Source organism: Aedes albopictus, chromosome 2, assembly GCF_035046485.1.
Source record: "Aedes albopictus strain Foshan chromosome 2, AalbF5, whole genome shotgun sequence".
NCBI lineage: Eukaryota > Metazoa > Arthropoda > Insecta > Diptera > Culicidae > Aedes > Aedes albopictus.
The window spans coordinates 436,192,085-436,217,964 of NC_085137.1; the positions used below are offsets into that span (position 1 = coordinate 436,192,085).

General features: G+C 37.0%; 1 protein-coding gene across 1 annotated transcript in view; it reads left to right on the top strand.

Annotated features, from left to right (window-relative positions):
- Positions 1-19,445, top strand: part of LOC109406410 (fatty acyl-CoA reductase wat-like) — a 68,763-nt gene extending 49,318 nt beyond the window's left edge. The window contains 6 exon segments of the mRNA XM_062853663.1: positions 3,668-3,860; positions 3,947-4,062; positions 4,129-4,309; positions 5,032-5,139; positions 18,074-18,129; positions 18,132-19,445. Of these exon segments, the coding sequence (XP_062709647.1) occupies positions 3,668-3,860; positions 3,947-4,062; positions 4,129-4,309; positions 5,032-5,139; positions 18,074-18,129; positions 18,132-18,325 (848 nt within the window). The 3' untranslated portion in view covers positions 18,326-19,445.
- Positions 19,446-25,880: the final 6,435 nt, after the last annotated feature.

Here is a 25,880-nt window from a genome sequence, read left to right on the forward strand (position 1 = left end):
ACGCGTCATCTGTCACAGCGTCGAGGCATAACGAGTGACAGACATCATCGTGAGATGGACGACCCGTCATTAACAGTTTCCGGTGGTCAGAGCTCGTCAGAGTAATAGAAAATTCTACCGAGAACACAAGTGAAGATAGAGAGTTTAGTTAAGACTAGAGGTGAAGAATCGTTTGTGAATTAAAATAAATTTGTGAAATCTGAATTGTGGATGATACGAAATTGTCAAGATAGATTAATTTCAGTCGTGTCTAATTGAGAATAGTTTGCGATCAACTCGTTGAGGTTAGTTTTATATAAAAGTTTGCTAGAAACATAAATTAACTAATGAAATTTGCAGTCTGGTCCGTAGTGTCGTGTCCTGGTGTCCGATCAGTCCGTCAGTGAAATACCTGAAAAGAAAGAAAAGTAAGAATATATGAAATAGTGCTAATATCAAAGTATCTAATAAAATAATCAGTTAAGTTAAGTCAAGTCTTCCAGAAATAAGTTTCTCTAGAGGAGTCTAGGAACTTGACAAACAATCTGGGGATTTCTCCAGCAACTACTGAAGGGTTCCCAGAAGAATCTAAGGATTCCCAAAAAATCCTAAAAAAATCCCATCAATTCTAAACTTATACAGGATCCTAGAAGGAATTTCTTAAGGATTCCCACTAGGAAATTCTGGAGGATTCTCAGGAATAACTCCCCGGAGATTTCTACACAGAACATCAGGAGGATTCCCTGAAGAAATTTCTGGAAGGTTTGAGAAAAGAATTCCTGGAAGATTGCTAGACTAAACCATTGGGATATTCCCAGGAAACGCAGTAAGAAGTCGGGGAGAACTATTATTATATTATCTTTTTTAACGAGATTGTCAGCCCAATGCTGGTTCATCTACTAATCATGGGGAAATAACAAAGATGAAAGATAGAATCCTCTTGGAAGTATTCATAATGAAAGATCCAGTAGATGTAGGTGTTTCTACTGCGCATAAATACCAAAACAAAGTCCTGTAGGAATCCTTGTAAGAAATTTTTGAATGAAGGACATTTTAGGGAAAAATATCGTCGGAAACTCTTTAAAGAATCCAAGAAAGAACTTCTGATGAAATTCTAGAAAAAATGTTGAAGAAATCCCAGATATTTTTTTGGAGGAACCCCAGAATGAACCCCTGGAGAAATATCAGAAAAATGTTCTGGAAGGATTTCAAAAAGTAATCTTGGAAGAATTCCCGCAGGAAATTCTGAAGAAACAGAGATACTCCTATATTTCAAAAGTAAAATCTTCGTGAATCTCCAAAGCAACTCGAGTTGGATTAATTTCAACAGGATGTCTAGGTTGAATCCCAAAATAGTTTTTTTGGCCCACCTTGTGCATTAGGGCCATTTCAGACCCAAACTGTACACTACGTCAGCGAGCTGTTCCCATCATAATGCATAAGGAAGGTTAATAAATTCCATTTCCTAGTGGAATATTTGAAGAGATTCCCAAAGAACCTTCAGGAGAAATTAAAAAAAAGACATCTAGGTTGATCCGACATGGAATTTCTGAAGAAAACATAAGGGACAAAACTTCTTTTCTCTAAAAATTCTTATCGAATTCCAAAAGATAAACAAGCGGCATGGTATAAGGTAACCTAGAAGAATTCTGGAGGATCTTCTTGGGGAATCCAATATTCTGGAGAAGTTACAAGTGCTTGCTTAGAAAAATTCCTGGAGATTCCTAAAAGTATCCTAGACGAAACTTTTATAGGAATCTGTGAAGATGATACTCGTGGAGAAATGCCTTCCGGAAGGAAGTAAGCATATCCTTATTTGAAAGGATATCGAAATTATGTTCCTGGAGATTAATAATTCCTGGAAGTATGCCATATTTTTAAACGTCGATCCGGGTACTGGAACTGTAATATGTGTCTTTCTTGCGTTCACCGAAAATAAATTTCACAAAATGTGGTCACAAATGTGGTGAAAACTTCTTGTCGGCGTCACAGTCAGAAAACTGTAATTTGAACTGGTTGCAGATGTGCTAAAATTAATGTCTTTAACAATTAAATTTCATAGAACAGCATATTTTGACTTTTAGAATGTGTTCTACAGTAAAACTTCCAATTCATATTAAAATGTTGCAAAATATTTTGTCAAAGAAAATTATTCCGTTTTTATCACTATTCCGTTTTTGTCAACTGAAAATCGCCACATACCTGTATTCGGTTTTAGAAGAGCAAAATTAAGCGGAGAAGCAAATTTTCCTTTCCAGCCGATGCTTAATTGTATACTGATCCATTTCGCCCCAAAGTGGCATTTCAATTTTTTGATTTTTGGAGTTGTATAACTTAAAGTTTAAATTTGTTGAAGAAAATTCTGTCACATCGACATCGTTCCATGCCATTATTTTGGCAATATTTGAATTGACACTAATGTTATCCGCAAAAGTTGTTTTAAAGTGATCAATTTGACCCCGGATTTCGGTACCAACAGTTCGATGCACATACATACATTTATTTGTTCAACATCACATTTAAGACAAGACATAATCAACAATAGTACGCCACAATACTCGGTTAGTGGCTGCCGCTCTCCATCCTCGGTTGCGCCCAATGCTCGCCAGGTCACGCTCCACCTGGTCCGCCCATCGTGCTCTCTGCGCTCCACGCTTTTTGTGCCAAACGGGATCAGTTGCAAACACCAGCTTTGCAGGGTTGTTGTCCGGCATTCTTGCAACATGCCCTGCCCACCGTATCCTACCGGCTTTGGTTAATTTGATGCGCAATAACCAGATGTGCCAAAATCATCAATGTCGCTAACGTCACTTTGCAGAGACACGGCAGTTTGGCTTGACAGAGGCGTATTAGAGTTTTAATTGTCTCTCTTTGTCCTTAACTAAGTATTTCTTCGCCCTTTACCGAGAAAGCGCAAAACATCTTCTTTTTCGTCTTCTCTGTGTGAGGGCCTAACTAGACGATTTCCCCGTGAAGAGCAGCATTGCTTCTTAGTGAGGCTTGCTGGAAATAAAAGACAGAAACGCTGCCTGGAACACTGCAGTGTCCAGAATACATGTATTCTCAATAGTTTAATTTGATGCCTCTTTAAAATAAAATTTAAATCGGTGAAGATCGTTTACTCGATTGCTTTATTCGGAACGACCCTAGTGCCAATGAATGAAACTTAAATGCGCACATGAATATTTAAAAACTTATACATGCGTTACAGTTTTTTAAATTGTTCATTTGCCCCTGAGGAATGCGGACTGAAATTTGACAGCAGCCAGGCTGCTGCCAAACCTCCAAAATGGTCAGAGTGTGCCTGGATACAAGTTTGGTTTGCTTAGTCACGCTAAAACAAGTGAAACATTCAATGACACACAAACTTTGCCGTCAGATACGAAAACGTTTAAACGTTTTTTGTGAAACTTGCCTATAATTTGTAAATTATTCTTCCAAGCCCATAATGACAAAGTCAGCTGTATATACGTTTTATTGTAGCTTTTGCTGTAATCGATATCTTTGAGCCTTGGTTTAAACGTTGTGTGAAGTAGTTTATGCGTGCACTTCGAAATTGATCTCCATAGAGATAAGAAACTTTACAACGGGGAGCACTGGAAGAAAGAGTACGTGCTCAAATTGAATGACCAAAAAAGTTGAGTCCGCATTCCACAGATTTGCCCTAATTTCTATCCTCATTCCTCAGTCATCGCCACCAACGAAGAACCCATCGAAGGTTGGACCGACAACATCTACGGCCTGAACGGGGTCATCGCCGGGATCGCCCTGGGGATCATCCGTGTCATGCTGGTCAACGACGACAACGATGCGGACATCATTCCGGCCGATATCGTCGTGAATGGAGTGCTGGCCGCCGGCTGGCAGACCTACATTGAACGGTAATCACTGGAAACGGAGACGGATGTGGGTGGGTGTCAGCAAACGAACTCAGGTTAATATGAAGTTTTATCTTTCACCACTTTAGGAAACACGACCGAGCCATTGAGGCTAAGAACACCAGTACCGATAACAAAGCTGTGGTACGACCGAAAACCAAAATTTATAACTGTGTGACCGGAAATGATAACCCCATTACGTATCGTAAGTAGTGTTGCGAGAATATTCAAGATCAAATGTATTTACACTGATTTTGTTTTTTTTTTGCAGAGAAAATCTACGACTATTCCATCCAGGTGGGTAAGCACTGTCCCCCGAAGCGATCCCTGTGGGTAGTTTGTCACAATACCACCACCAACAAGTACGTGTACGAGTACTACAAATTCCTGTACCATCTGGTGCCAGCGTTCCTGATTGACACATATCTGCGAGCGATCCGGAGGACACCACGGTGAGTTGAAATCAAATTATTCCCTGTATTAGGCTGAAACTTTTCATTGAGTTAACAATTTATACCGAAACGTCCAAATGGGCACTTCAAATTCCATTTGACTTCAACATCAACTGATTTGTTTTGGGCTAGCAGTTAATTCTGTAATCACATTTTTCTCGCAATTCAAAGACCTACCTAACCCAGTTGAGCCGGTATATACAACTTTCAAGCGTCATTCAGAGATTGTAGAACCAGCAGCTGTTTGCTGCGCGTTTCTGGATGATTCCGTGACTAAATGCACTCGCTCATTTGCTATCTAGTATGAACCTAACCTCCCCCACCCAGAAAGAGCCTTGTGAATGAGTCGAGTTCCATACGCTCGAAATCAGTCCAAATACGGCTGCGGCGGTGGCGTCTCAACCGGTTTCAAGAAACTGGCTACATCAAGTAACCAGTGTGGATGCACCATTATCACCATTTTAACACAAATTGTTTCGATATTTCTTGAAGTGGTGCGTAGGCGCACCTGTCCCAAAACCGGAAGCTTGTTTGTTGACATTTCGGTATCATCGGTAACAGAACCACCGCGCCACAAGCTCATCTACCTAAAGGTGATTGTCCACGGAAGTAAGCGGAAGGCAACAATTCGAATTCCAACAAGTTGAACAATTTTTCGTTTGTTGACCCAGGTCTACAGTTCTTTTAAATAACTTTATATTCTTTATCGTTCTATATTTCAGTATCATGGACCTGTACCGGAAAGTGCACAAATTCGCCACTGTCATCTCGTACTTTGCCAACGGTCGGTGGCACTTCGAGAAGGAGAACATGAAGGCCCTCGTTCAGAAGTAAGTAGTTGGTTGGATTTGCTACCGGATGGAATAAAGATATGATAAGAATCGTGACTACCAGTTCAAAACCAAAGCACGGAACGGTTATGTACAAAAAGGATGTATAGGATGGCACGCATTAAAATAACATAACTTCCATGTATTTAGGACAAACTATGGACAACGTTGGAAAATTCGTTACCAAATTAATAATACGCTTATAATGTAACTGTACTTCGTGTTTCTGGTGGCAAAACCTTAACGAAACTAGTAACTTTCGTAACTTTCGAACTAGTTGATGAATTTTGAACTTCTTTTTTTTTTGTTTGAAAGCTGTTGAATTTAGGAAAAATATGTATTATTTTTTTTCACGTTTTTATGGTTTTGGGATCAAATGGGTATTTTTATCAAAAAAAAAAAAAAAAGAAAAATCGGTCAACTAATTCACTAATTTAAAAGTATTGTTTTTTTTTTTTAATTTTTATAGTTTTGAAAAATTTTGGTCCACCCTACCTGAAAATTGGTCAGGCTAATGACAAAATAAAAATATACGGTTCCAATTATTTTCGATGAACTACAAACCCACCAAGTTGAACGACCATCGGAGTTACACTACATAGATTTTCTATGGAATGGTTGTTTGCACCAAGCTTAGAATCAGATCCCTATTAAAATACAAGTTAATAAAAACCAAAAAAAATTGTTGCACTATTCGATACGTTTTTTTTTTTCAAAAATAAGTAGAATGCGATGCTAGATGGTTATCATTACAATTAAGCTGCTTTAAACATGTTTAGTAAACGGATCAAATGTGTCAGGTCAAAACCTGAGGTTAGCTTCCAAATTTTAAACTCTATTTATCGTTATTAACCGTCTTAGTAAACCTGATTACTTTTTTCCCCAAGCCGTTTTTTGTTGTTTTGTAAGTTTTGTACAAGAATAGTACTAATCGTGCCTACACGTTTTCATGAGAATCGGTTCAAAGTTAACTGAGTTGCAGCAAAAACCCGACTCGTGCAAAAAGGAATCGAGTGTAAATGATTGCTTAACCAAGGTACGGAGTACCACGCGTGGGATGAGGTCTGTATCGAAAAGTAATTAGCAACATTCATAACAGCCTTGATAACAGCATTAAATGCAGTACAATTGATACTTGTATTTTTATTCTGGAATACTGTAAAAATTCTACAAAAAAAAGAACGGCAATACAGGTTTTCTTATAATATTTTTTTTTATCTGGACTTTTATATCGATGAATGGAAGCGTGTTCCTAAAAATCTGCACACGACAGTTTTCAAAGACATTGTTTACTTACTTCCTAGCGCTAAACCTTTATTTATCCATTGGATAAGGCTGACACAAATTACGATTTTCTCTTACGTCAACCCTCCCCATCCCTCACGGAAAATTTCAGTTAAATTCCGAACATTTTGAGAAATTTTTTGCACATAAAAGTTTTTTAAGAAATTATAAAATTTTGAGGTGAAATTAATGTCGCCCTAAAAATTTCTCAAATCCGAAGAGTTTTTTTTGTGCTTCAAGCGGCTCTGCCCAATTGTTTGGGTCATCAAATGAATTTATTATATAATTAACCAAAGAATTATTTTGATGTTTTTGAAACAGTGTGACGTTTTTATTAAGCTATGTATCTTAGATTAAGTTTTTTGAAATATTACAATTTTTGTTTTTAATTCCTAACCATCTGATATTGTTTTCGAACAGTTTTCCGAATGTGGGCGTACATATTTCAGCATGATTTCCATGTGTTTAAAAGCCTTCACCCTAATTTGTTTAGCTTCAAAAATTTGAGGAGAAGTTGTTTTTCTTTTATTAGTTGGCAACTTTTAGGCATCCCATATATTCTGTGTTGCATAATTGATCGGACAAAGCGTAACAAGGTCATAGCTCTAGGGGGGGACCAAGGCCATGTCGATATAGATTTTTTATACTAAAAAGATACTTTAGGCCTGAATTGCGTGATTTTTTCCAAAACGAATTATTTTGAATGGAGCCAGGCCCCCCTGGCCACTCCGTATTTACGAAAATGGACAAAGGCCGATTTTCATACAAAAAAATGGACTTAAAGATTCTTTAACTATGGTTTGAGCTCAATCCTTGACACTGCACAGTGGTCCACGAACCAGATATACGAGGAAAGATGCATTCAGCGCCTTCAAATAATTTTCTAGATTAATATGGTCTTCTACAAAGTTGTTCCTAAAAATAAGGCCCTCTTTTCAATATACATGAAAATTAGGGTGATCCATATTCTCAAAGAAATTGGGAACCAAACTTTTTTATTTGCAAGCATAACTGTATACATTCTTAGGAAAAGTTGTACATAGATCTATCAATTTTGAGCAAGTTTGCTGAAGACACTTTTTATGTAGCTTTAAAATTGACCGATTTAGAGGTATTTTTCTGAACAACCTTAAGGTGGTTCAAGAAAACCGGTTTTCTGGCGATAACTTTTTCAGTTTCGATTTTTCATCAAAGTCGCTCAAGAAACACTTGTAGAGCATTTGAAGACGCGTCGTGCGCTGAGGTGGTTGTTATCTCTTTTGGTTCAAAAGTTACAGGCATTTTTCTTTAAAAAACATAGTTTTTTAATAAGGTGTTATGACGAGTTGGGGCAAACATAAAAAATATCTTTTGCCCGCAATCACAAGAAGAAATGTTGTTATTGCTGTGTGCGTTAAAGATGCAAACGGTGCCCAAATGCGCTTCAAACGCGGTAACACATGTTACCAAAGGCAACGTAGCAACCATAGCCAAAATCACCGCCAACCTAGGATTCGAAAGCTCCCACTGATATCGGGTTACTTGTTAGAAAATCTTACCGCATTTGGTGCTCCCGCATTTGATATTTTGAATGCACACAGCAATATAAAACATATCAAAAAAAAATAGATGGGTGTTATTTTTGTAACTCAAATGAAAAATACTTGAAAAGTGCCTATTTTTTCTAGAAAATCATCAATATCTTTTGAACGGAATGACGTAGCAACATTCGCAGCGCATGAAAATGCGCGTTTTTGGAAGCTCTAAAAGTTGTTCTTAGGCGACTTTAACGAGAAATTTGAAACAAAAAGATAAAGCAATAAAACGATTTGTTCTAGCGTCACCCTATGAAAACTATGGGAAAATCCTCCAAATTTGGTCAAAACAGTTTAAACGCTTTATCTCTTTTGTTTCAAATTTCTCATCAAAGTTGTCTAAGAACCATTTTTAGAGCTTTCAAAAGCGCACATTTTCGTGCGCTGAAAATGTTGCTAAGTCATTCCGTTCAAAAGATATTGATGGTTTTCTAGAAAAAATAGCCACTTTTCAAGTATTTTTCACTTGAGTTACAAAAATAACACAACTCTTATTTTTTGATATGTTTTATAACAACATTTCTTCTTTTGAATGCGGGCAAAAGATATTTTTTATGCTTGCCTCAACCCGTCATAACACCTTTAAAAAAAACTATGATTTTTTAAGAAAAATGCCTGTAACTTTTGAACCAAAAGAGATAACGACCACCTCCGCACACGAAACGACGCGTCTTCAAATGTTCTACAATTGTTTCTTGGGCGCCTTTGATGAAAAATCGAAACTGAAAAAGTTAACGCCAAAAAAACCGATTTTCTTGAACCACCCTAAGGTTGTTCAGAAAAATACCTCTAGATCGGTTAATTTTAAAGCTACATAAAAAGTGTCTTCAGCAAACTTGCTCAAAATTGATAGATCTATGTACAACTTTTCCTAAGAATGTATACAGTTATTCTTGCAAATAAAAAAGTTTGGTTCCCAATTTCTTTGAAAATATGGACCACCCTAATTTTCACGTATATTGAAAAAGGGGCCTTATTTTAGTAACAACTTTGTAGAAGACCATATTAATCTATAAAATCATTTGAAGGCGCTGAATGCATCTTTCCTCGTAAATCTGTTTCGTGGACTACTGTGCACTGAACAACAAATATTCTAAATCTGACGAAGTACAAAATGTTGCATTTAAATTGTTCTAACTTCATTCGACAACAGCACCCCTTTGATTTACACTCATTTTATGATGTTACATTGATCATCAAAATGTTAAAATTTCAACTTAATCGGTTCACTGAACATTTAGCACCATATCGTTAAACTTAACCATTTTGTATGAAAATTGTCTACTGACCTTTGCTTCGGCCGACACTATATATTATTCTTATAACCTAGACAAGATATCATAAAGATTATTGGAATATTCTTAAAAAAGTATTTCCAATTATTTCAAAATGAATTTCTAGACACATTCGTTGAATATAAACTTTTGAAAATCTTCCGAGAAGAATAGTTATCGAAACTATTACTACTGTCGTTGAAATAAATTAAAAATATTTTCCGTAAAAAAGTGCTATAGAGTAAGGTGGGGCAAAAGTTCGATCTTAGTTGAAAACTCAACCTATTTAAAAAAAATCGAAGCAGATAAAAATAAATAAATACCGTGTGGTGATTCTATCATCCATGAGCTAAAATTTTGCTGAACAAAGTTACGCCAATTGTCTTTTCAATTTTGAGTTACAACTAAGGTTGTTAATCGATAAATTATCGTTATCGCCGATAAAGTTAACGTCTGTTATCGTTTATCGTCGATTACGATAACGTCTTCAGGCGGAAGCTTCATCGGCGATACAGTTAACTGTGGCAATTATCGACTCGATAACGTCTTCGAAAAAATTTCTTCGCGATCTGACCCGTTGTTGATGCCATCACTAAGGTAACTAGATTTATCGCAAAATTATCGAAGCTATGTTGATCTTCGCGTTGATTCATCGTTTGATTATCGTTATCGAGAGATTATCGAGTAACCTTTATCGTTATCGAGTTTGCGTTGAGTTAACTGTCGATAATTTATCGGTTAACAACCTTGGTTACAACACTTTTTGTATGTGTGTGTTTTATTCGAACTCTTGCCCCACCACTGGGGCAAAAGTTCGAATCTTGTGTTTGTGGAATTTCGCTACCCGTAGCACACTATTTTGACACTTTGGTAATAGGAATACCTGAAACCACTTAATTTTTTCTTGTCAGAACTGGAATACTCTTTAAAATTCGATCTGGATTTTACCCAAATCAGGGTTAAATTTACTACACCATAAATTAGTAGTTTTCCGCCAAATTCAGATAAGACAACATTTTTTTCAATTTTAATCGAATTTTCTTACTAACTCCATCACTCTTAGAGATAATATGTACATTTTGCAGAATTTTAGGTTTATACCTAAAGTTGAAACATGACTCGAACTTTTGCCCCATTATGTGTAAAATACAATTTCCAAATCTTTTTTGCAAAAAGTTATACATGCTAGAACATCTTCAAAATATACCTAGTTACGCCTCAAAATAAAATATCGAATTCGATTTCATTAAAATTCCATTCCATGCGTTGAAAGGACCATCGCATGTTACAATTTTTTGATCAAAAACCAACATTTTGTCATTACTTCTCGAAATATTGATGAATTTTCATAATTTTTGAAGTGAAAGACTCTTTTTCAAAAAGGGTTCGAACAACCTTGACACCCGAAAGAAATAATTTGAATTAAGCTCAAAAACTTCGAAAGAAACTCTTGCCCCACTCGAACTTTTGCCCCACTTTACTCTATCCATGAAGAAATCTAGGAAAAAATAGTGTAGAAATTCAGACCAGCTGAAACAAATTCATGAATTTTATAAATTTTCAAATATAAAATGTTGTGGATACATTCCTATAATTAATTGAAAACAAAGTTTTTTATTTCAATTCTGCTTAAAATGATTCAGGAACACAATAAGTTATCAGTTTCGATGCATTTAGTAGTTTTTAATATATTTTGAGAACTATTGTTAAGTAGGTGTTCTTTAAGAATATAGGATATCTCCATAACATTTCATACTATTCCGTTTGGTAAGCTTTAAGAATTCCAAGAGAAGTTTTTGTTTGGGTTTAAAGAGTAAAGTAGTTGCCGACCTCTGAGATTTGTTCAGGACTTCCTTCTGGAAAATAACCAGACGTCATGCTTTAAATTTATTCCTAGAGTTTCTACGAGGATTCCTTTTGAAGATCCATCAAGAATTGAAATACGTTAGGGATTTTTTTCTGGGTTTTACTCTAGGTTACCTTCAGAAATTCTTCCAGGAGTTCCTTCTGAGACAAACCAAGAAGGTTCCTCTGAAACTTCTCCAGAAGTTATTCCAGTGTTTGATTTAGAAGTTCGTGTAAAGTTTTCCATGATTTTGTTTTTTGTAACTCTTCTAAAAATTTCTTTTGAGATTTCTATTGAAATTCCTTCTGGGGTTTATAAGGTTTTCTGGGGTTCTACAAGGAATTATTATTTAAGTTCATTAAAGGGCTCCTTCTGGAATTCTTTCAAGATATCTTTCTGCATTTTTTTGTTCATTTTATTATCGACACTTTACACATGAATTTTCTGCAATTGTGCATAGATGAATACAAGGGCTGCAAAAACCCTCGAATACTTTTGTAGATTCTTCTTTCTTTGGTATTCCTGCATGCAAAATTATCTACAAATTCGTTTTTGACTAATTAGCTTCTGCCGAATTTCGTACAAAACTCTATTTAAAAATTTTCCAGTATTTCTTACTGGGTATTTTCTTATAATTTTCCAAGAGACCAATAATTTTCTTTCAGGGAATCCTCTCTAGGAATTATTTTTAGTCCTAAAATTCATTTAACCTTCTTTGTTCATTAGCTTGCTCACCTCGCTGACCTAGTGTACGTTTAGGAGTCATAATGACCCAAATGCACGACTAGGGTTAAGGACAGACTTGTTAGAATCCCAATATGGCCGCCACAATGGCCGACTTTGGCACCTACTCACGATTTTGAGGGCTCAAATTTCTTCGTAAACAAAACCGGCGCACCTGAGCTTCTTATTTTAAGCTTATTACGAGTGAGCAAGAACAGAATAATAAAATGCATTGTTGTTTGAAGCTTGCTTTTTGAGATTTGTGCGTCTGAAGTTTTGATGCACTGTTGAACCGGGATTTCAAGACGTTTGTCCTTAAGATAGTTACTTCTAATGCATTATTTGGTATGTTAGGGCCTTTTTCATAAGAATGACTAATGTGATTAATTCAGTTCGCAGTTCGCAGTTTGATTTTATCATAAGTAAAGATTATGACCACGTCTTTGCGAAGTTCTAGGAAATGTTATTATAAAAAAACTGATCAAACAAGCTTTTGTTTCATCTGCTCAATTATTTCAGATACGGGTCTTTTTTTTGTTTTGAAAGGCCGCTGAAAATCAGTATTGTTCTAACTTTTTCTAGATCATTCTAAAAATGTTCTAAGGTTCTTCAAAATTATTCACTATGCCAAAAAAAATCGTTCTGCCGAAGGCGCGCAAAGTTTTTAAAATCTTTAGGAATTTAAGTAAAAAAATAAACATTATTTCACTTTGCTTTGTGTAGAGAAAATTGACATTTTGTCAGGTTCATTCACTTTGTAGATTATTCTGAGAACTCTTGAAAAATTCTAAAACAAAAATCTTGCTGCAAGCATGCCAGATCAGCATCATCTTCTTATTTTTTTTTGTTGAGTCATCTTCTTAAAGCAAAACTGAAGGAATTCCTTGTTTTTTTCATTAAATAACGGTGCAATACTTTTAAAATATTTGCATTTTTGTTTGTATTTTTTCTGCTTCTAGAAATTCTTCCAAATAAAAAATAAAAGAAAGGCAGCCAATTTATTGTCCCCATAAACAAATAGCAACGCTCCATATCAAAACGCTCTCCATAAAGAACGAACATATGTTTTCCATAAATATTAAAAACGTTCCATACTTTAAAAAAAAGGAGTACCGGTAAAACAAAAATTTTGCACCAATAAATAATACTGAAATGCTCCATAATGAGCATGAGCATGAGCATGAGCATAGATGACCGCACAATTCGTAGTTGCTACTCCGTGATTGACCAGAGCAATCGAAATTGCACAAGGAACCAATGAATAGGGCTCTCAACTTTAATAAGGTCAATAACGGCGCCGGCCACGTCCTTACGGTCATCGAGGATGGAAGGGAATGTTAGTAAGACAAACGTTGTTATAAAGACCGCGAATCGCTGCATCTCCACGTTTGTCTCAGAAAGGATTTTTTGTTAGTAGGGTAAGGTACATTGTCAGTCCGGGAGTCACCTATGGTTGGTGATATGATTTGACAATGGATCAATATACACAAACCGCCGTTAACAACCGACCACTTTTCGACGCAGAAACTAACCAAAAAGAAAATTCTATCGCGCGTCTCCACTCCACTAGGGAGCAGAAACCTTTAGTATATTCCACACAGAAATACACTGAACGCGACTCACTTGTCGGCGCCCGGATTTTTTCTCGACCGGCGAACCCGAAGTAACATTCTTCACTCTTTTGTGTAAATGCAAAAATGAAAGAAAATATTTATTATCAACTAAAAGTGTATTGGAAACTAGCGCCGATGGGAAGCAAAAAATTCGGAACCGACTCGAACCACGGCGCGCGCACACTCGTCCCGTCGTCGGAGCCCCGCAGAGAAAAGAGAAAAAAAAATCGCAAAAATTTAGCAAAGCCAGCGCGCGATGCTTTGCTGCTGCCGAACTACCGCACACTCAATACTGAAATGCTCCATAATAAAATACAAATGCTCCATAGAAAAATTAAATTGCACCATGAAAATTGCACTATTGAAATGCACCATAGTAAATGAACAAATGCTCCATAATCATTATCCAACTTCATCACATAACTTATAAATTACTCCTTGAAAAATTGAAAATTCTCCATAGATAGCATATTGTCAATAATTCAATTCAACAGGGCTAAACTGCCCACACTCGCAAAACAGTCCCATATGAATAGGAAACCCAGCAAAGATGGGACTGTTATGCGAGTGGCGGCAGTAAACTGCTTTACATTGCATTACTTTAGTGGTGCAGATGTTTCAAGTTATGGAGAATTATCATATTTTTATTGAGAAAATTATATTTTATGTAGTGCAGTTTGATAATACTTATGGAGCATTTGTCTAATTTCTATGGTGTAATCTATTTTTTCTATGGGTATTATATTCAATTTTCTTTGGGTACATTTTTTTTGAGCATTTGCATTTTATTATAGACCATTCGTATTTTATTATGGAACATTTTATTTATGGGTACAAAATTTCACTTTAACCCTTATGTGGCCGACAGGGTACCCGGGTACCCAGCGCCCTTTTAAAAAGCACGGTGTAGAAAAAAGCAAAGTTTGTCGGACACATAACGGTTAAATCTAATCTAATCTAATCTAATCTAATCTAATACAAACGCAGCCAGTACTAGAAAGCATCCTGGAAAGCAATCAGGTTAGATTAGGCCCAATTACTTTTCTTGTCTATATTGAGGTTTGTAGCATATCAGAGATATGATGCAAGCGTCAAAGCGGCCAGGCCTACTGCTTTGTATTTGACGCAAAGATGGTTCTTGGAATTGTCTCGAGTTTAAAACGATAGTTTCCGTCGAAGCAATTCCAGAATCTGCAGGGAAGGAAGGATGCGTGGACATACCGTACCAAACGCTCCAGCGGGTTAAATCGGCACCAACATTTCAAAAGGGCGTAACTGCATTTTGAAACGAACCACTCTTTCACATCTGTGGGTCATATTTCAAGTTTCCCACGAAATTCACAAACATTACTAGACAGAGAAATTACTCTTGTTTCCTATACTGGCGGTGATTTGCATGGCGACATTGAAATACGATCCACAGATGTGAAAGAGGGGTTTGTTTCAAAATGCAGTTACGCCCTTTTGAAATGTTGGTGCCGAAATATGGTTAAATGAATAGATAAATGTGTGAATAATGTAACAGATATGTTTATATGATGAATATTGGAAAGCTCTCACCCATCTGGTTTGTGCGGTCCGAAAGTAATAATCCATTCTTGAAACCATGCTCCTCGCGAGACCGGGAGACAGAACACTGAATTTCGTTAAAGTATGCTCGCTCTGTCAGCGTTTTTTTCTAAAACGCGAGACAACGACGAGCTCCGGTACCTCCAACTTCCATTAATCTAACGCGAACCACTTTTCAAAAAACGCGTATTCTCTCGGCTCCGACTAATTTTATGACGCGAAAACTGTCGCACTTTCTGGATGGCGTAGTACTGGTTAGAAACTGGTAGAAAGCACAAAAAATTGCTGAATCCTCCACAGTGCACTGAGAAATGGTGCAACATCTTTTTTCAATTAATTCTTCTTCTTCTCTTCTTCTTGGCGTAACGTCCTCACTGGGACAAAGCCTGCTTCTCAGCTTAGTGTTCTTTGAGCACTTCCACAGTTATTAACTGAGAGCTTCCTCTGCCAATGACCATTTTGCATGTGTATATCGTGTGGCAGGCACGAAGATACTCTATGCCCAAGGAAGTCGAAGAAATTTCCTTTACGAAAAGATCCTGGACCGACCGGGAATCGAACCCGTCACCCTCAGCATGGTCATGCTGAATACCCGTGCGTTTACCGCCTCGGCTATATGGGTATATTTAATTGCCACTTTTCACTTTAAAACATTCACTCAAAGTCTAAATTTTGGGAACGGAAGTATCGGAACGTAAAAAACGTGACAAGCAGAGAAAAAACGTCCGTTCGCGGCCTCGGACACATAACGGTTAAATGAGAAAATTTTATGTTTTGGTACATTTTCTAAAAAATATGCAATATTTTCGATTATTTATGGATAACATTACATATTTTCATGGAACATACGTTTATTCTTAATTCATTTGACACTTAAAGAGTTGGCTCGCGCACTTTTGCGAATAAGTTAAGTTCATCGCAATAACACATCAGAATATCGTTAACTCCGATGTAGTCATACCTTATAAAAGTTGATTTGTATTGTTATACAACTTTTTGAGATACATCGCATAAATCTTAACAATATCATCAAATGGCGAGAAAATTATAACTCCTCCACACATTTATGCGATAGCGACTTAAAACAGTATTTTATACAATGTAATGCGTTGCGTACATTCCACTAAGGGCCAGAATCGCAATCTAGCGGAACAAAATTAATTACTCCAAAACGAAGCATTTCCGACACATGGTATCTTCGACAAAGTTACTTGACATCAGCAGGGGCATCTATTGATAAGAACGTAGTAATTTGCAACTCGTCCGCATAGGTGGCGCCACCATCTAACTTCTTTGTTTTACGTTCTAGAGACTTGGCGACATTTTCATGACCTACTATGTATCGTAAAAATTAAAACAATAAAAAATAGTTCATACTATTGCATCAAAATGTGTTTTATTGACAAATTTTATCAATAAAATCTAGTTTATATACAATTATTCGAAAACAGTAGGCCGTGGAATTTTGACGTCTAGGAAACAGTTGTTTAGTTAGTCAAAATAAACAACTTTCTCGAAAAGACATAAACTCTCTAATGTGCAACAGTAAAAAGTTACACGCTGGCACTACTTATATTTATGGTGTTACTAAAAATCTATTATCTCAAAAACACCAAAAAATACCTCTCCAAATTTTTGACAGTATGTTCACCTAGTATTGATTCGTATTTGCTGAAAATTTGAAGTTGCGATTTTTTGCGCTTTGTGAGATATTAAGGCTTGAAATTCACACTATTTTTTCAAATTTGTATTTTAATTTCAAATTTTTAATGATTAATATTGAATATATTTCCATAGAATGTATTTGGTTTGACATATTTGCATTGGGAAAAAAATTAAAATCACATGGTTTCTAGTAAAAATGTCAAAATAAGCTTAAAAAACTGGTTTTTCATTGAATGTATTTTATTTTTAAAATAACTCGAAAACAGTAGGCTGTGGAGTTTTGACGTCTGAGAGAGTGTTGTTTATTTTGCCAAAATGAGCAACTTTGCCAAAGATGCCAAGTCTCTAGGACGTAAAACAAAGAAGTTAGATGGTGACGCCACCTATGCGGACGATTTTCGAACTACTACGTTCTTAGCAATAGATGCCCCTGCTGATGTCAAGCAACTTTGGCGGAGATACCATGTGCCGGAAATGCTTCGTTTTGGAGTAATTAATTTTGTTCCGCTAGATTGCGATTCTGGCCCATAGTGCATTCTTATGAGACTCCTGGTTGTCAGGGCAAGTAATGACGTAATAGTTTCAAAATAATTTTCTTACACAGTTAGAGCAGGAAGAATCAAGGTTTGGGTGGCTCAAACTTGGACGAAAAAAGCACATGCCAAATATGACGCCACGACGTGCCACTGATCAAATTTTCGGCTGAATCCGTAAAAAATTGAACCCTTTCAAATTTCTTGAATTTTTAAACTATTGGTAAATTTCTGTCTTTTGACAGCTCGATAAACATTTCGTCTTCCTTACCTAAAATGAATATAAAACAAAACTGCTTCTTAAATTTTCAAAACCACTATCGTGACTCAAAAATGCTGTAAACTAGTGAAATTTAATGGTGGTTACATTACATCAGCAGTTCAATGGATTAAAACTTGTTCAACTTTATTTATACCGGAAGGAGAATCCTTACCCACATCCCAGGTAGAGAAAAAGAGCTCAATAAAAGCATATTTTCATATTGAAATCAAAAAGTAATATCTTGATTTATATAAGAGATAAAAGATCAAAAAATAATATCAAAATTTTCACCTGGAACATCATAATCATATCATATTTAGATCTTGTTAGATGTAACCAATGGCAGCGAGCTATTCGTTTGATCTTAAAATATCAAATTTTGATATTGTCCACATATTTCAGGAATATATTTTAGATATTATTTTCAGATATTTTATCTCTTATATCAATCAAACCAATAACATGTTTTGATCGTCAATATTTCACCTCTACTCGGGACAGAATTTGCGCGAAAGTCTTTGAGTTTTAAGACTTTTCATTTGCCAACTAATATAACAATCTCTACTACTTCTCCATCTCCCTTTCCCGCAGACTCTCCCCCGACGACCAGGCCATGTTCCCGTGCGACATCGCCAAGATCAACTGGCCCGACTACTTCTGGACGTACATCCACGGCCTGCGACGACACATCGCCAACGAACCCATGGACAACCTGGAGGAGGCCAAAAAGCGACACCGACAGATGCGGTTCGTCCACTGGTTCATCCTGGCGGCGTACTACTTCTTCTGGATAGTGCTATTGTTCTACGTCTTCAAGTGGATGATGTTCTGAGGATTGAATGAAGGTCCTCAATCAATGAGATCGAACGATTCCAACCAAGTACCAGGCAGAGTGTGATAGAGTGCAGTTGTTGGTGAATGTGTTAGAATGCAAGTGGAGAATTGTGCGAAACTGTGTGCGCGAGAAATTGTAAGAGGAGTGTGTGTCGCGTCCAGTATCATCATTGACTTAGGGTGAGCTTTGCTCGCAGAAATCCCTCCACCACCACTACACAGTGGGGAAAATACACGAAGAATGCAAATAAATTCAAGGTATGGTTTTCAGCGATGTAAAACATGAAAAAAAATGGATTTCACTGTTTTTTTTTTGCTTCAACAAAACATGTATCCAAACATTTGATCGTTACTTCATCATTAAATGAAGATCTTATTCAGAGTCTTATTTATTGCTAGGAACTTATCCACAGAAATTTCCAGTTTTCTATGGAAAACTCAAATCCAATTCAATTTTTATACTTATGTTGCTTAGCAACTAGTAATTGCAATATCGATAAAGTAAAATCACACATGTAATGCACTTGTTTCAATTGAACTTTATGTTTGTCCCAATCATAATTTACGTATAGTTGCATCTTCGTAGCTGTCAAAATAATTGTAAATTTACATTATTTATTACTTGAAGCATCCAGCCAGCTATTTATTTATAGTTTTAATCCAAAAATTATTCAGTTGAATTGACTGGTAATATGGTTGATCAAATAAGACATAAAATTGAAAAGATGGATCGAGAAATTCTAACGTGTAGTTCATTATCGTACCCACTGTGTATTGCTTTTGCTCAAAAACCACCCCACAGAGGGATTTCCCTGAATGAAACCCCCTTGCAGACGGCGGCGACCAAAACGACCAGTGGAGTCCCTCTGGCGGGGAACCATTTGTACATTTTATGAATCTTGATAACAATCATTACGTTCTTCTGTTTTGACTAGCTTTAAGTCACCAAGGTGTATCTAGTATGTATCTTCTAATATGTATAATATGTAGGTAGCTCTGTAGTACGTATCAAGTCTAGGAAGTCTTCCAGTAAAACCGGACGCGCATCCTACAGACGGGTGTTGATAGTCGAACGAATAAATGTTAAATTATTGACTTTATGCTTTTAGAAAAATATGTGGCTCCCTCTTAGAGTAAGTCTTAATCTTATTTCGATTGACAAACGTCCCTCTCTATCTTGATATTCAAAGCAAGGCCCCAGTTACGAACAAGTGACACAGATAGTCAGTCATTTGCCTATATTACATCATGAAAGTTGTCGCTGGCGCACGGTGCGCCGGCGTGTGCCTCCAGGGTAATGATGATGCATGTTTGCAAAGTGCGATAAACCGGATTACATGCTGTTATTTTGCGGAAGGTATTAGTATATTGTGCATTTGACACCTGTAGGCACCTGTATTCCGGTTTCTGCGGCGGCCGGCAAGGTTAATTTTTCTGGTGAGGGCGGTTTAATTAGGGGGCAACGGCACTGTTTGACCTGACGCAATGACTGAGAGTTCCCGAGGAATTCTAGTTATAACATGTGCGGAATGTAAGGTCAAGTACGCGATGTATAAGGTGTGACCGTATGGCCGGTTTCTCATTATCGGTGATAATGAGCACCAAGCGAGAGAATCCCTAGCTGGAGGGGATTTTTTTTTTATTACCGTACGGGTTTGGGCCGCAGGGTCGTAGATTTTCATGAAACTTTTTCCACAGGCAGGGCTCATGGATATATGAACAAAAAAAATGAGGAAAATTCAGGGTCGCCTATTTTCCCGGAAAACTCAGGTGGAAATTTTTCGTTTTCTCCTGACACTACTTACTATGAAAAATCATAGCTCAAGAATGAAGCATCGTAGAAACAAAGTTTTTTAATGAAATTTTCTCAGGAATCCAAAAAAAATATGAAATGGAAAAAGTTTACCACAAAATTTTACACCGTTGAGAAAATTCATAAAGAAAAGCCGGAAAAACTATATCCGAAATCGCGGAAAATTTAAAAAAAAATATTTTTGAGAAGGTAATTTCAAAAGTTGATCGCTGAAATTTTTGGAATGCACTTAATTTTCTTTCCTGAGTTATAGCAAATTTTGTGAAAAATGACCAATGCTTACCAATGCTTACATGGTCATTTTCACATAATAATTATTGGAGCCTCGTAGCCGTGCGGTTAGAGTCACCAAGCTTATAATCGCACCATGCTATGGGGTGAGGGTTCGATTCCCGCTTCGGGCGTTGAAACTTTTCGTGCTCCGTTGTCCGTTGTCTAATGTTAAGTTTAAAACAGTCTATACAGCCGAAAGCTGAAGACGTTGTCCGTGTCTTTTATAACTCAGTTACCAGAAAAAAAAAACATGCCAAAAATTTTAGCGATCAAAGCTTATAAAATTACATTCCCAAAAATATTTTTTTGAAAATTTTCCATGAGTTCGGACATAGTTTTCCGGCCTTTTTTTATGAATTTTCTCAACGGTGGAAAATTTTGTGGAAAACTTTTTCCACCCCATATTTTTTTTCTGATTCCTGAGAAAATTTACTTTCATTTACAGTAAAAAACTTTGTTTCTACGATGCTTCGTTCTTGAGGTGTGATTTTTCATAGAAAAGGCTTTCATGGTACATTTGAACATTTTTCAACAAAGTTGGCCATAACTCAAAAACGAAAAAAAAGTACATTAAAAAAATCAGCGAATAAAGCCTATGAAATAACCTGCTCAAAAATATTTTTTCGAAAATTTTCCACGAGTTCGGACATAGTTTTCCGGCATTTCTTTACAAATTTTCTCAACTGTGAAAAATTTTATGGGAAACTTTTTCCAGTTCATATTTTTTTGGATTTCTGAGAAAATTTGCTTTCATTTTCTAAAAAAAACTTTGTTTCTACGATGCACAATGGGGAAAACCCCATGAAAACCAGGAAAAAAATCAATATCTTTTGTCGCAGTGAAGTGAAAATTACAAACAAAATCATTTCCGCATGGAAAATGTCTGATAAATCGAATGGAACTAGTGTCGTTCACCGCACGAAACTGTATGTCGACCTACAGAGTCGATTTATCATCGGATTCTTGATATTTCATACTAAAAGATGGTTTCTAACAGTATATCTCATGCAATATATTGAAATTATGAGTTAACTCTGTCATACAAATGCTTTAGAATGTACACAAGTAGTATTCGACTTAAAAAATTTCTTATGTCGACTCAAGTTGGTTAGTTTGGCAAAAATGATCGATTTTCAAACAAAAATTCATAACTCTGTCGTAGTTAACTAGGAAAACTAAATTATTTCCGCAAAGAAAATGTCTGGTAAATCGACAGAAACTAGTGTCGTTCACCGGATGAAACTGTATGTCGACCCACAGAGACGATTTATGACCGGATTTTTTATTTTTTGTACTAAAAGATGCGTTTTGTCAGTATTTCTCATACTATTTATGAATTAACTCTAGCATACAAATCCTTTAGAATGTACACAAGTAGTATTCGATATAAATATTTATTTATGTCGACTCAAGTATTATTTTGGCGAAAATATCGATTTTAATACAAAAACTCATAATTCTGTCGTTGTTAACTAGGATATTATGAATTTACTCTGACATACAATTCCTTTAGAATGTACACAGATTGTATTCGATATAAATATTTTTTTTATGTCGACTCAAACTGGTTATTTTGGCGAAAATGATCGGTTTTCATATAAAAATTCATAATTCTGTCGTTTTTAACTAGGAACACTAAATCGTTTCCGCTAAGAAAACTTCTGGTAAATCGACTGGAAGTAGTGTCGTTCACCGGACGAAACTGTATGTCGACCAAAAGAGTCGATTTATCATCAGAATCTTGATTTTTCGTACTAAAAGATGCGTTTTGTATTAAAATTATGTTATTAGTTATTTCACTAACAAATTTTGTTTCCACGATGCTTCGTTCTTGAGTTATGATTTTTCAAAGTAAGTAGTGTCAGTGTAAGTAGTGAGTTTTCCGGAAAAACAGGCGACCCTGAATTTTCCTCAATTTTTTTTTTGTTCATATATCCATGAGCCCTGTCTATGGAAAAAGTTTCATGAAAATCTGAGACCCTTCGGCCCAATTTGTACGATAATAAAAAAATGCCCTGGAGTTTGAACGACTCATGATACCTAAGTTTCTTGAAAAGCCATTTCGTCCATTACACAGCGAAACAAAAAATAACTATTGGTCTGTCTCTAGAGCAAACTCAAGTGTTTTTTTTTTTTTTCAAATTTTGGGCTACTGAATCCGAATCTTAGCTCAGGTCTGTGGAACAATTTTAAGCTATACCTCAATTTATAGGGCAAAATATGCATTTTGGGCTTTTTTTATTGCAAGCCATTAAACATGCAAATATTTTTTTAAGCAATCAAAGGGTAAATTAGCCAATTCACATCTAAATTAACGACTCATGCAAAATATTTCGTACTACGAAATCGAATTTGCTAGTTTTAAGCGATTTATATTAGGTACGATATTTCCCATACAAGTCACCCTCCAAAAGTTACATGCATGTTTACTTACTAACATAAAATGCTTAAATTTTTCAAATTTCAATTTTTATCTTTGATTGCTTGAAGGAATGTCTATGCTTAATGGCTTGCAATCAAAAACGCTCGAAATCATATATTTTGCTCTATAAATTGAGGTATATCTCAAAATGGTGAGGTGCTTGAGCAAATCTTTGTAGCCCGGATTCAGATTCAGCGGCCCAAAATCCGTCAGAGACACATAGGTTTGAGACAAAAAAAAATGTTACGCTGTGTTATAACACATTCCACGTACTTCTGCACAGCAGTTCTTGAACTTCATTGAACGATATTTACGTGCGCCTGGTGTCTATTTTGATTCTTTATGCATACAAATGAAGATTACTACTTTAATTCTTCTAATAGTGCTTATTTAAAATGTGGATAGTTGGAACCGTAGCAAACTTCTTGGCGTTTGATGCAAATTAGTCTTTTTTTATGTGCCGTTACGTTCTGTTTCCTGATTTTCTCTAATGTCGTTTTCGTTTTTGCGGTGCAGCTACACCGGTGCCGCACTTTTGCACCGAAAACGTTCGTTTTTGATTTTCGTGCTACACCGGTGTAGCACTTTTTCTGCACCGCTCATGATAGTGCAGCACTCAGAAAATCGGGAGTGTAGCAGGTGTACACCGCATCCACCAATCAGCGTTTGCAAAGTTGTCAATATTTTGGTTTGTATACACGCACACCAATGCAACTACACCAAAAACGTTCGTTTTTTCACCGAAAAGTGTAGCACGAAACGGTGTAGGACTGTCGCAAAAACGAAAACGACATAAGTAAAAAGCTTCAACATACAATAAGAAATAAGGGGAACCTGGGGTAATACGCACCCCTGGGGCAAAAAGGAATTCATGCTGGTTAATTATATAATTTGAATTTGCTTCGAAAAGCAGTTCAAACGTAAAATTAAGACGATAAAGCCGAAGAATGACTAGAATATTCAAATGAAAGGTGTGGAAAATGATGATTTTCCACATTTGGAAAGACTGTCCAATTTGAAGCGCACGGAACTTAAGCAATTGCGAGCTTATTATATGGAATCAATTCATTAACTACTGTTCAGTCCGCAAAGCGAACTGAAGACTGAAAACGCACCATCAACATCACCTTGCACCCGTCGAGTCCCACCTCCCATCAACCAGCAGAATGTAGCAGTCGGTCGGCGCATATTGAGAGCGAGCGCACAGTCGGAACATAGCAAACCCACGAGTACCGAACAGTTGCTCTCCGACACAACGCGCACACCCGTGCAACGAGTGTATACGAACGTCCGAGACGACGACGAGAAACGTGTGACGAGCGAGGCGAGAACCCACGAGAGATGAGTAACCCGACGAAGCCAATACAGAGAGAGAGAGAGAGAGAGAGAGAGAGAGAGAGAGAGAGAGAGAGAGAGAGAGAGAGAGAGAGAGAGAGAGAGAACTTCCACGCACGGTGTACGTGTTCACTGCCGAGTGCCGATCATCATCATCAGCGTTAACCATCATCACGCGTGCATCTAGAACGTTCCATCAGTTTCTGGTGCACATTGGGGACGGTATAAATATGCGCGCGCTGCGCGAAATTTGAATCAGTTTTAATCGATCCGGCTAACGATCGTAATAAATAGAGTTATTTAGAGAATTATTCCTCTGGTGTTTCCATCCACCCTATCCGAACCTAGCCTGGTTCTGGTGCCAGATATCCGACTAGGGTTCTGTCCACCAGTTGTCGTGAACTATCAGCCGAGCGAGGCTGATACAGTCCACTTGGGAGTTTGGATACCATTCGCCTGCGGGCACCCCCGGGAAGGAGCTCCAAACCGCTCCTGCTCCCATCGGCTCGGTCTCTGCGGGGACGAGCGCATCCGGTGAGGCCAACCGGCCAATAGCCAGCCCCATTCCATCCACCTTATACAGTCCACTGTGCGTGTGTTCACGCACAACTACCATCCGCTCCTACACCTCTCATTTGCTGCCGTGTGAACAGTTCGATGGAGCCCCATGGTGTTTCATTAGGATTAAAAGCGAAAATTCCAGAGGTCACATTTTGCCCCCAACAGTTTTTTAGCATGTAAAACGTAACACTGATTGAATTGTTTATTTGTTTCCGTAGTTTTGCTATAACGCGGACCAAAACTTAGCGTCCCTCAGACAAAGTATGGTTGTCGCAGTTGTTTCTCGTGTCGCACTGACTCGTCCGGCGGTGGATTGGCTGTATATGTGAATTGAACCATCACCTACAGTGTCGAGATCATTGAAGATGATAATGGTCTGCACCACATTCACCTGAAGCTTCGTACAGGTGTTACGCCATTACATATGCATGCGGTTTACCGTTCCCCATCTTACGATTTCCCCAGATTTTTGTCAATGATGGATGCCATAATCACTGCTCAAGGAATTGGTGCTTCCTGTGTTATTGTGGGTGATCTAAATGTTCCCGTAAACCAACATGGCAGTACAGTTGTCCGCGAACACTGCAACCTTCTGAATTGCTATAACTTTGCAGTTACAAATTCCCACATAACGCGACCAGCAAACAAAATATTCTGGACCATGTTGTTTGCTCTGAATCAGTTTTGCCTAACGTTGTTAACGAAACGATACTAACTGATATAAGTAATCACTATCCAATCATATCAACTTTTAAGCTGAGTCGGACAATACAAAAGCGGGAACTACAGAAGACTATAGTATACAATCAAAAACTTAATGAAGCCTTTGATATCGCAGTTAGAAACCTTTTCTATGAATCTGCTGATGATCTACTGGTTAGAGTTATAGATATACCTACAACAATTTGAAAGCCAAACTTTCGGAAAAGGTGATTGTGCAAACAAAAGGTAAGGGTCACTGCCCCTGGATGAGTTTCGATCACTGGAAACTACTTCGGAATAAAGAAAACGTTTTAGCAAGATATAAACGACGTCCATTTGATAGTCACGAGACAAAGAGACAAAGGGAGCTTCCAAAACACGTTTCAAATATGGTACAAAAGACTAAGGACAAATGTAAGAAAGAGTACTATAGGAACTTATTCCGTTCCACTAACCAG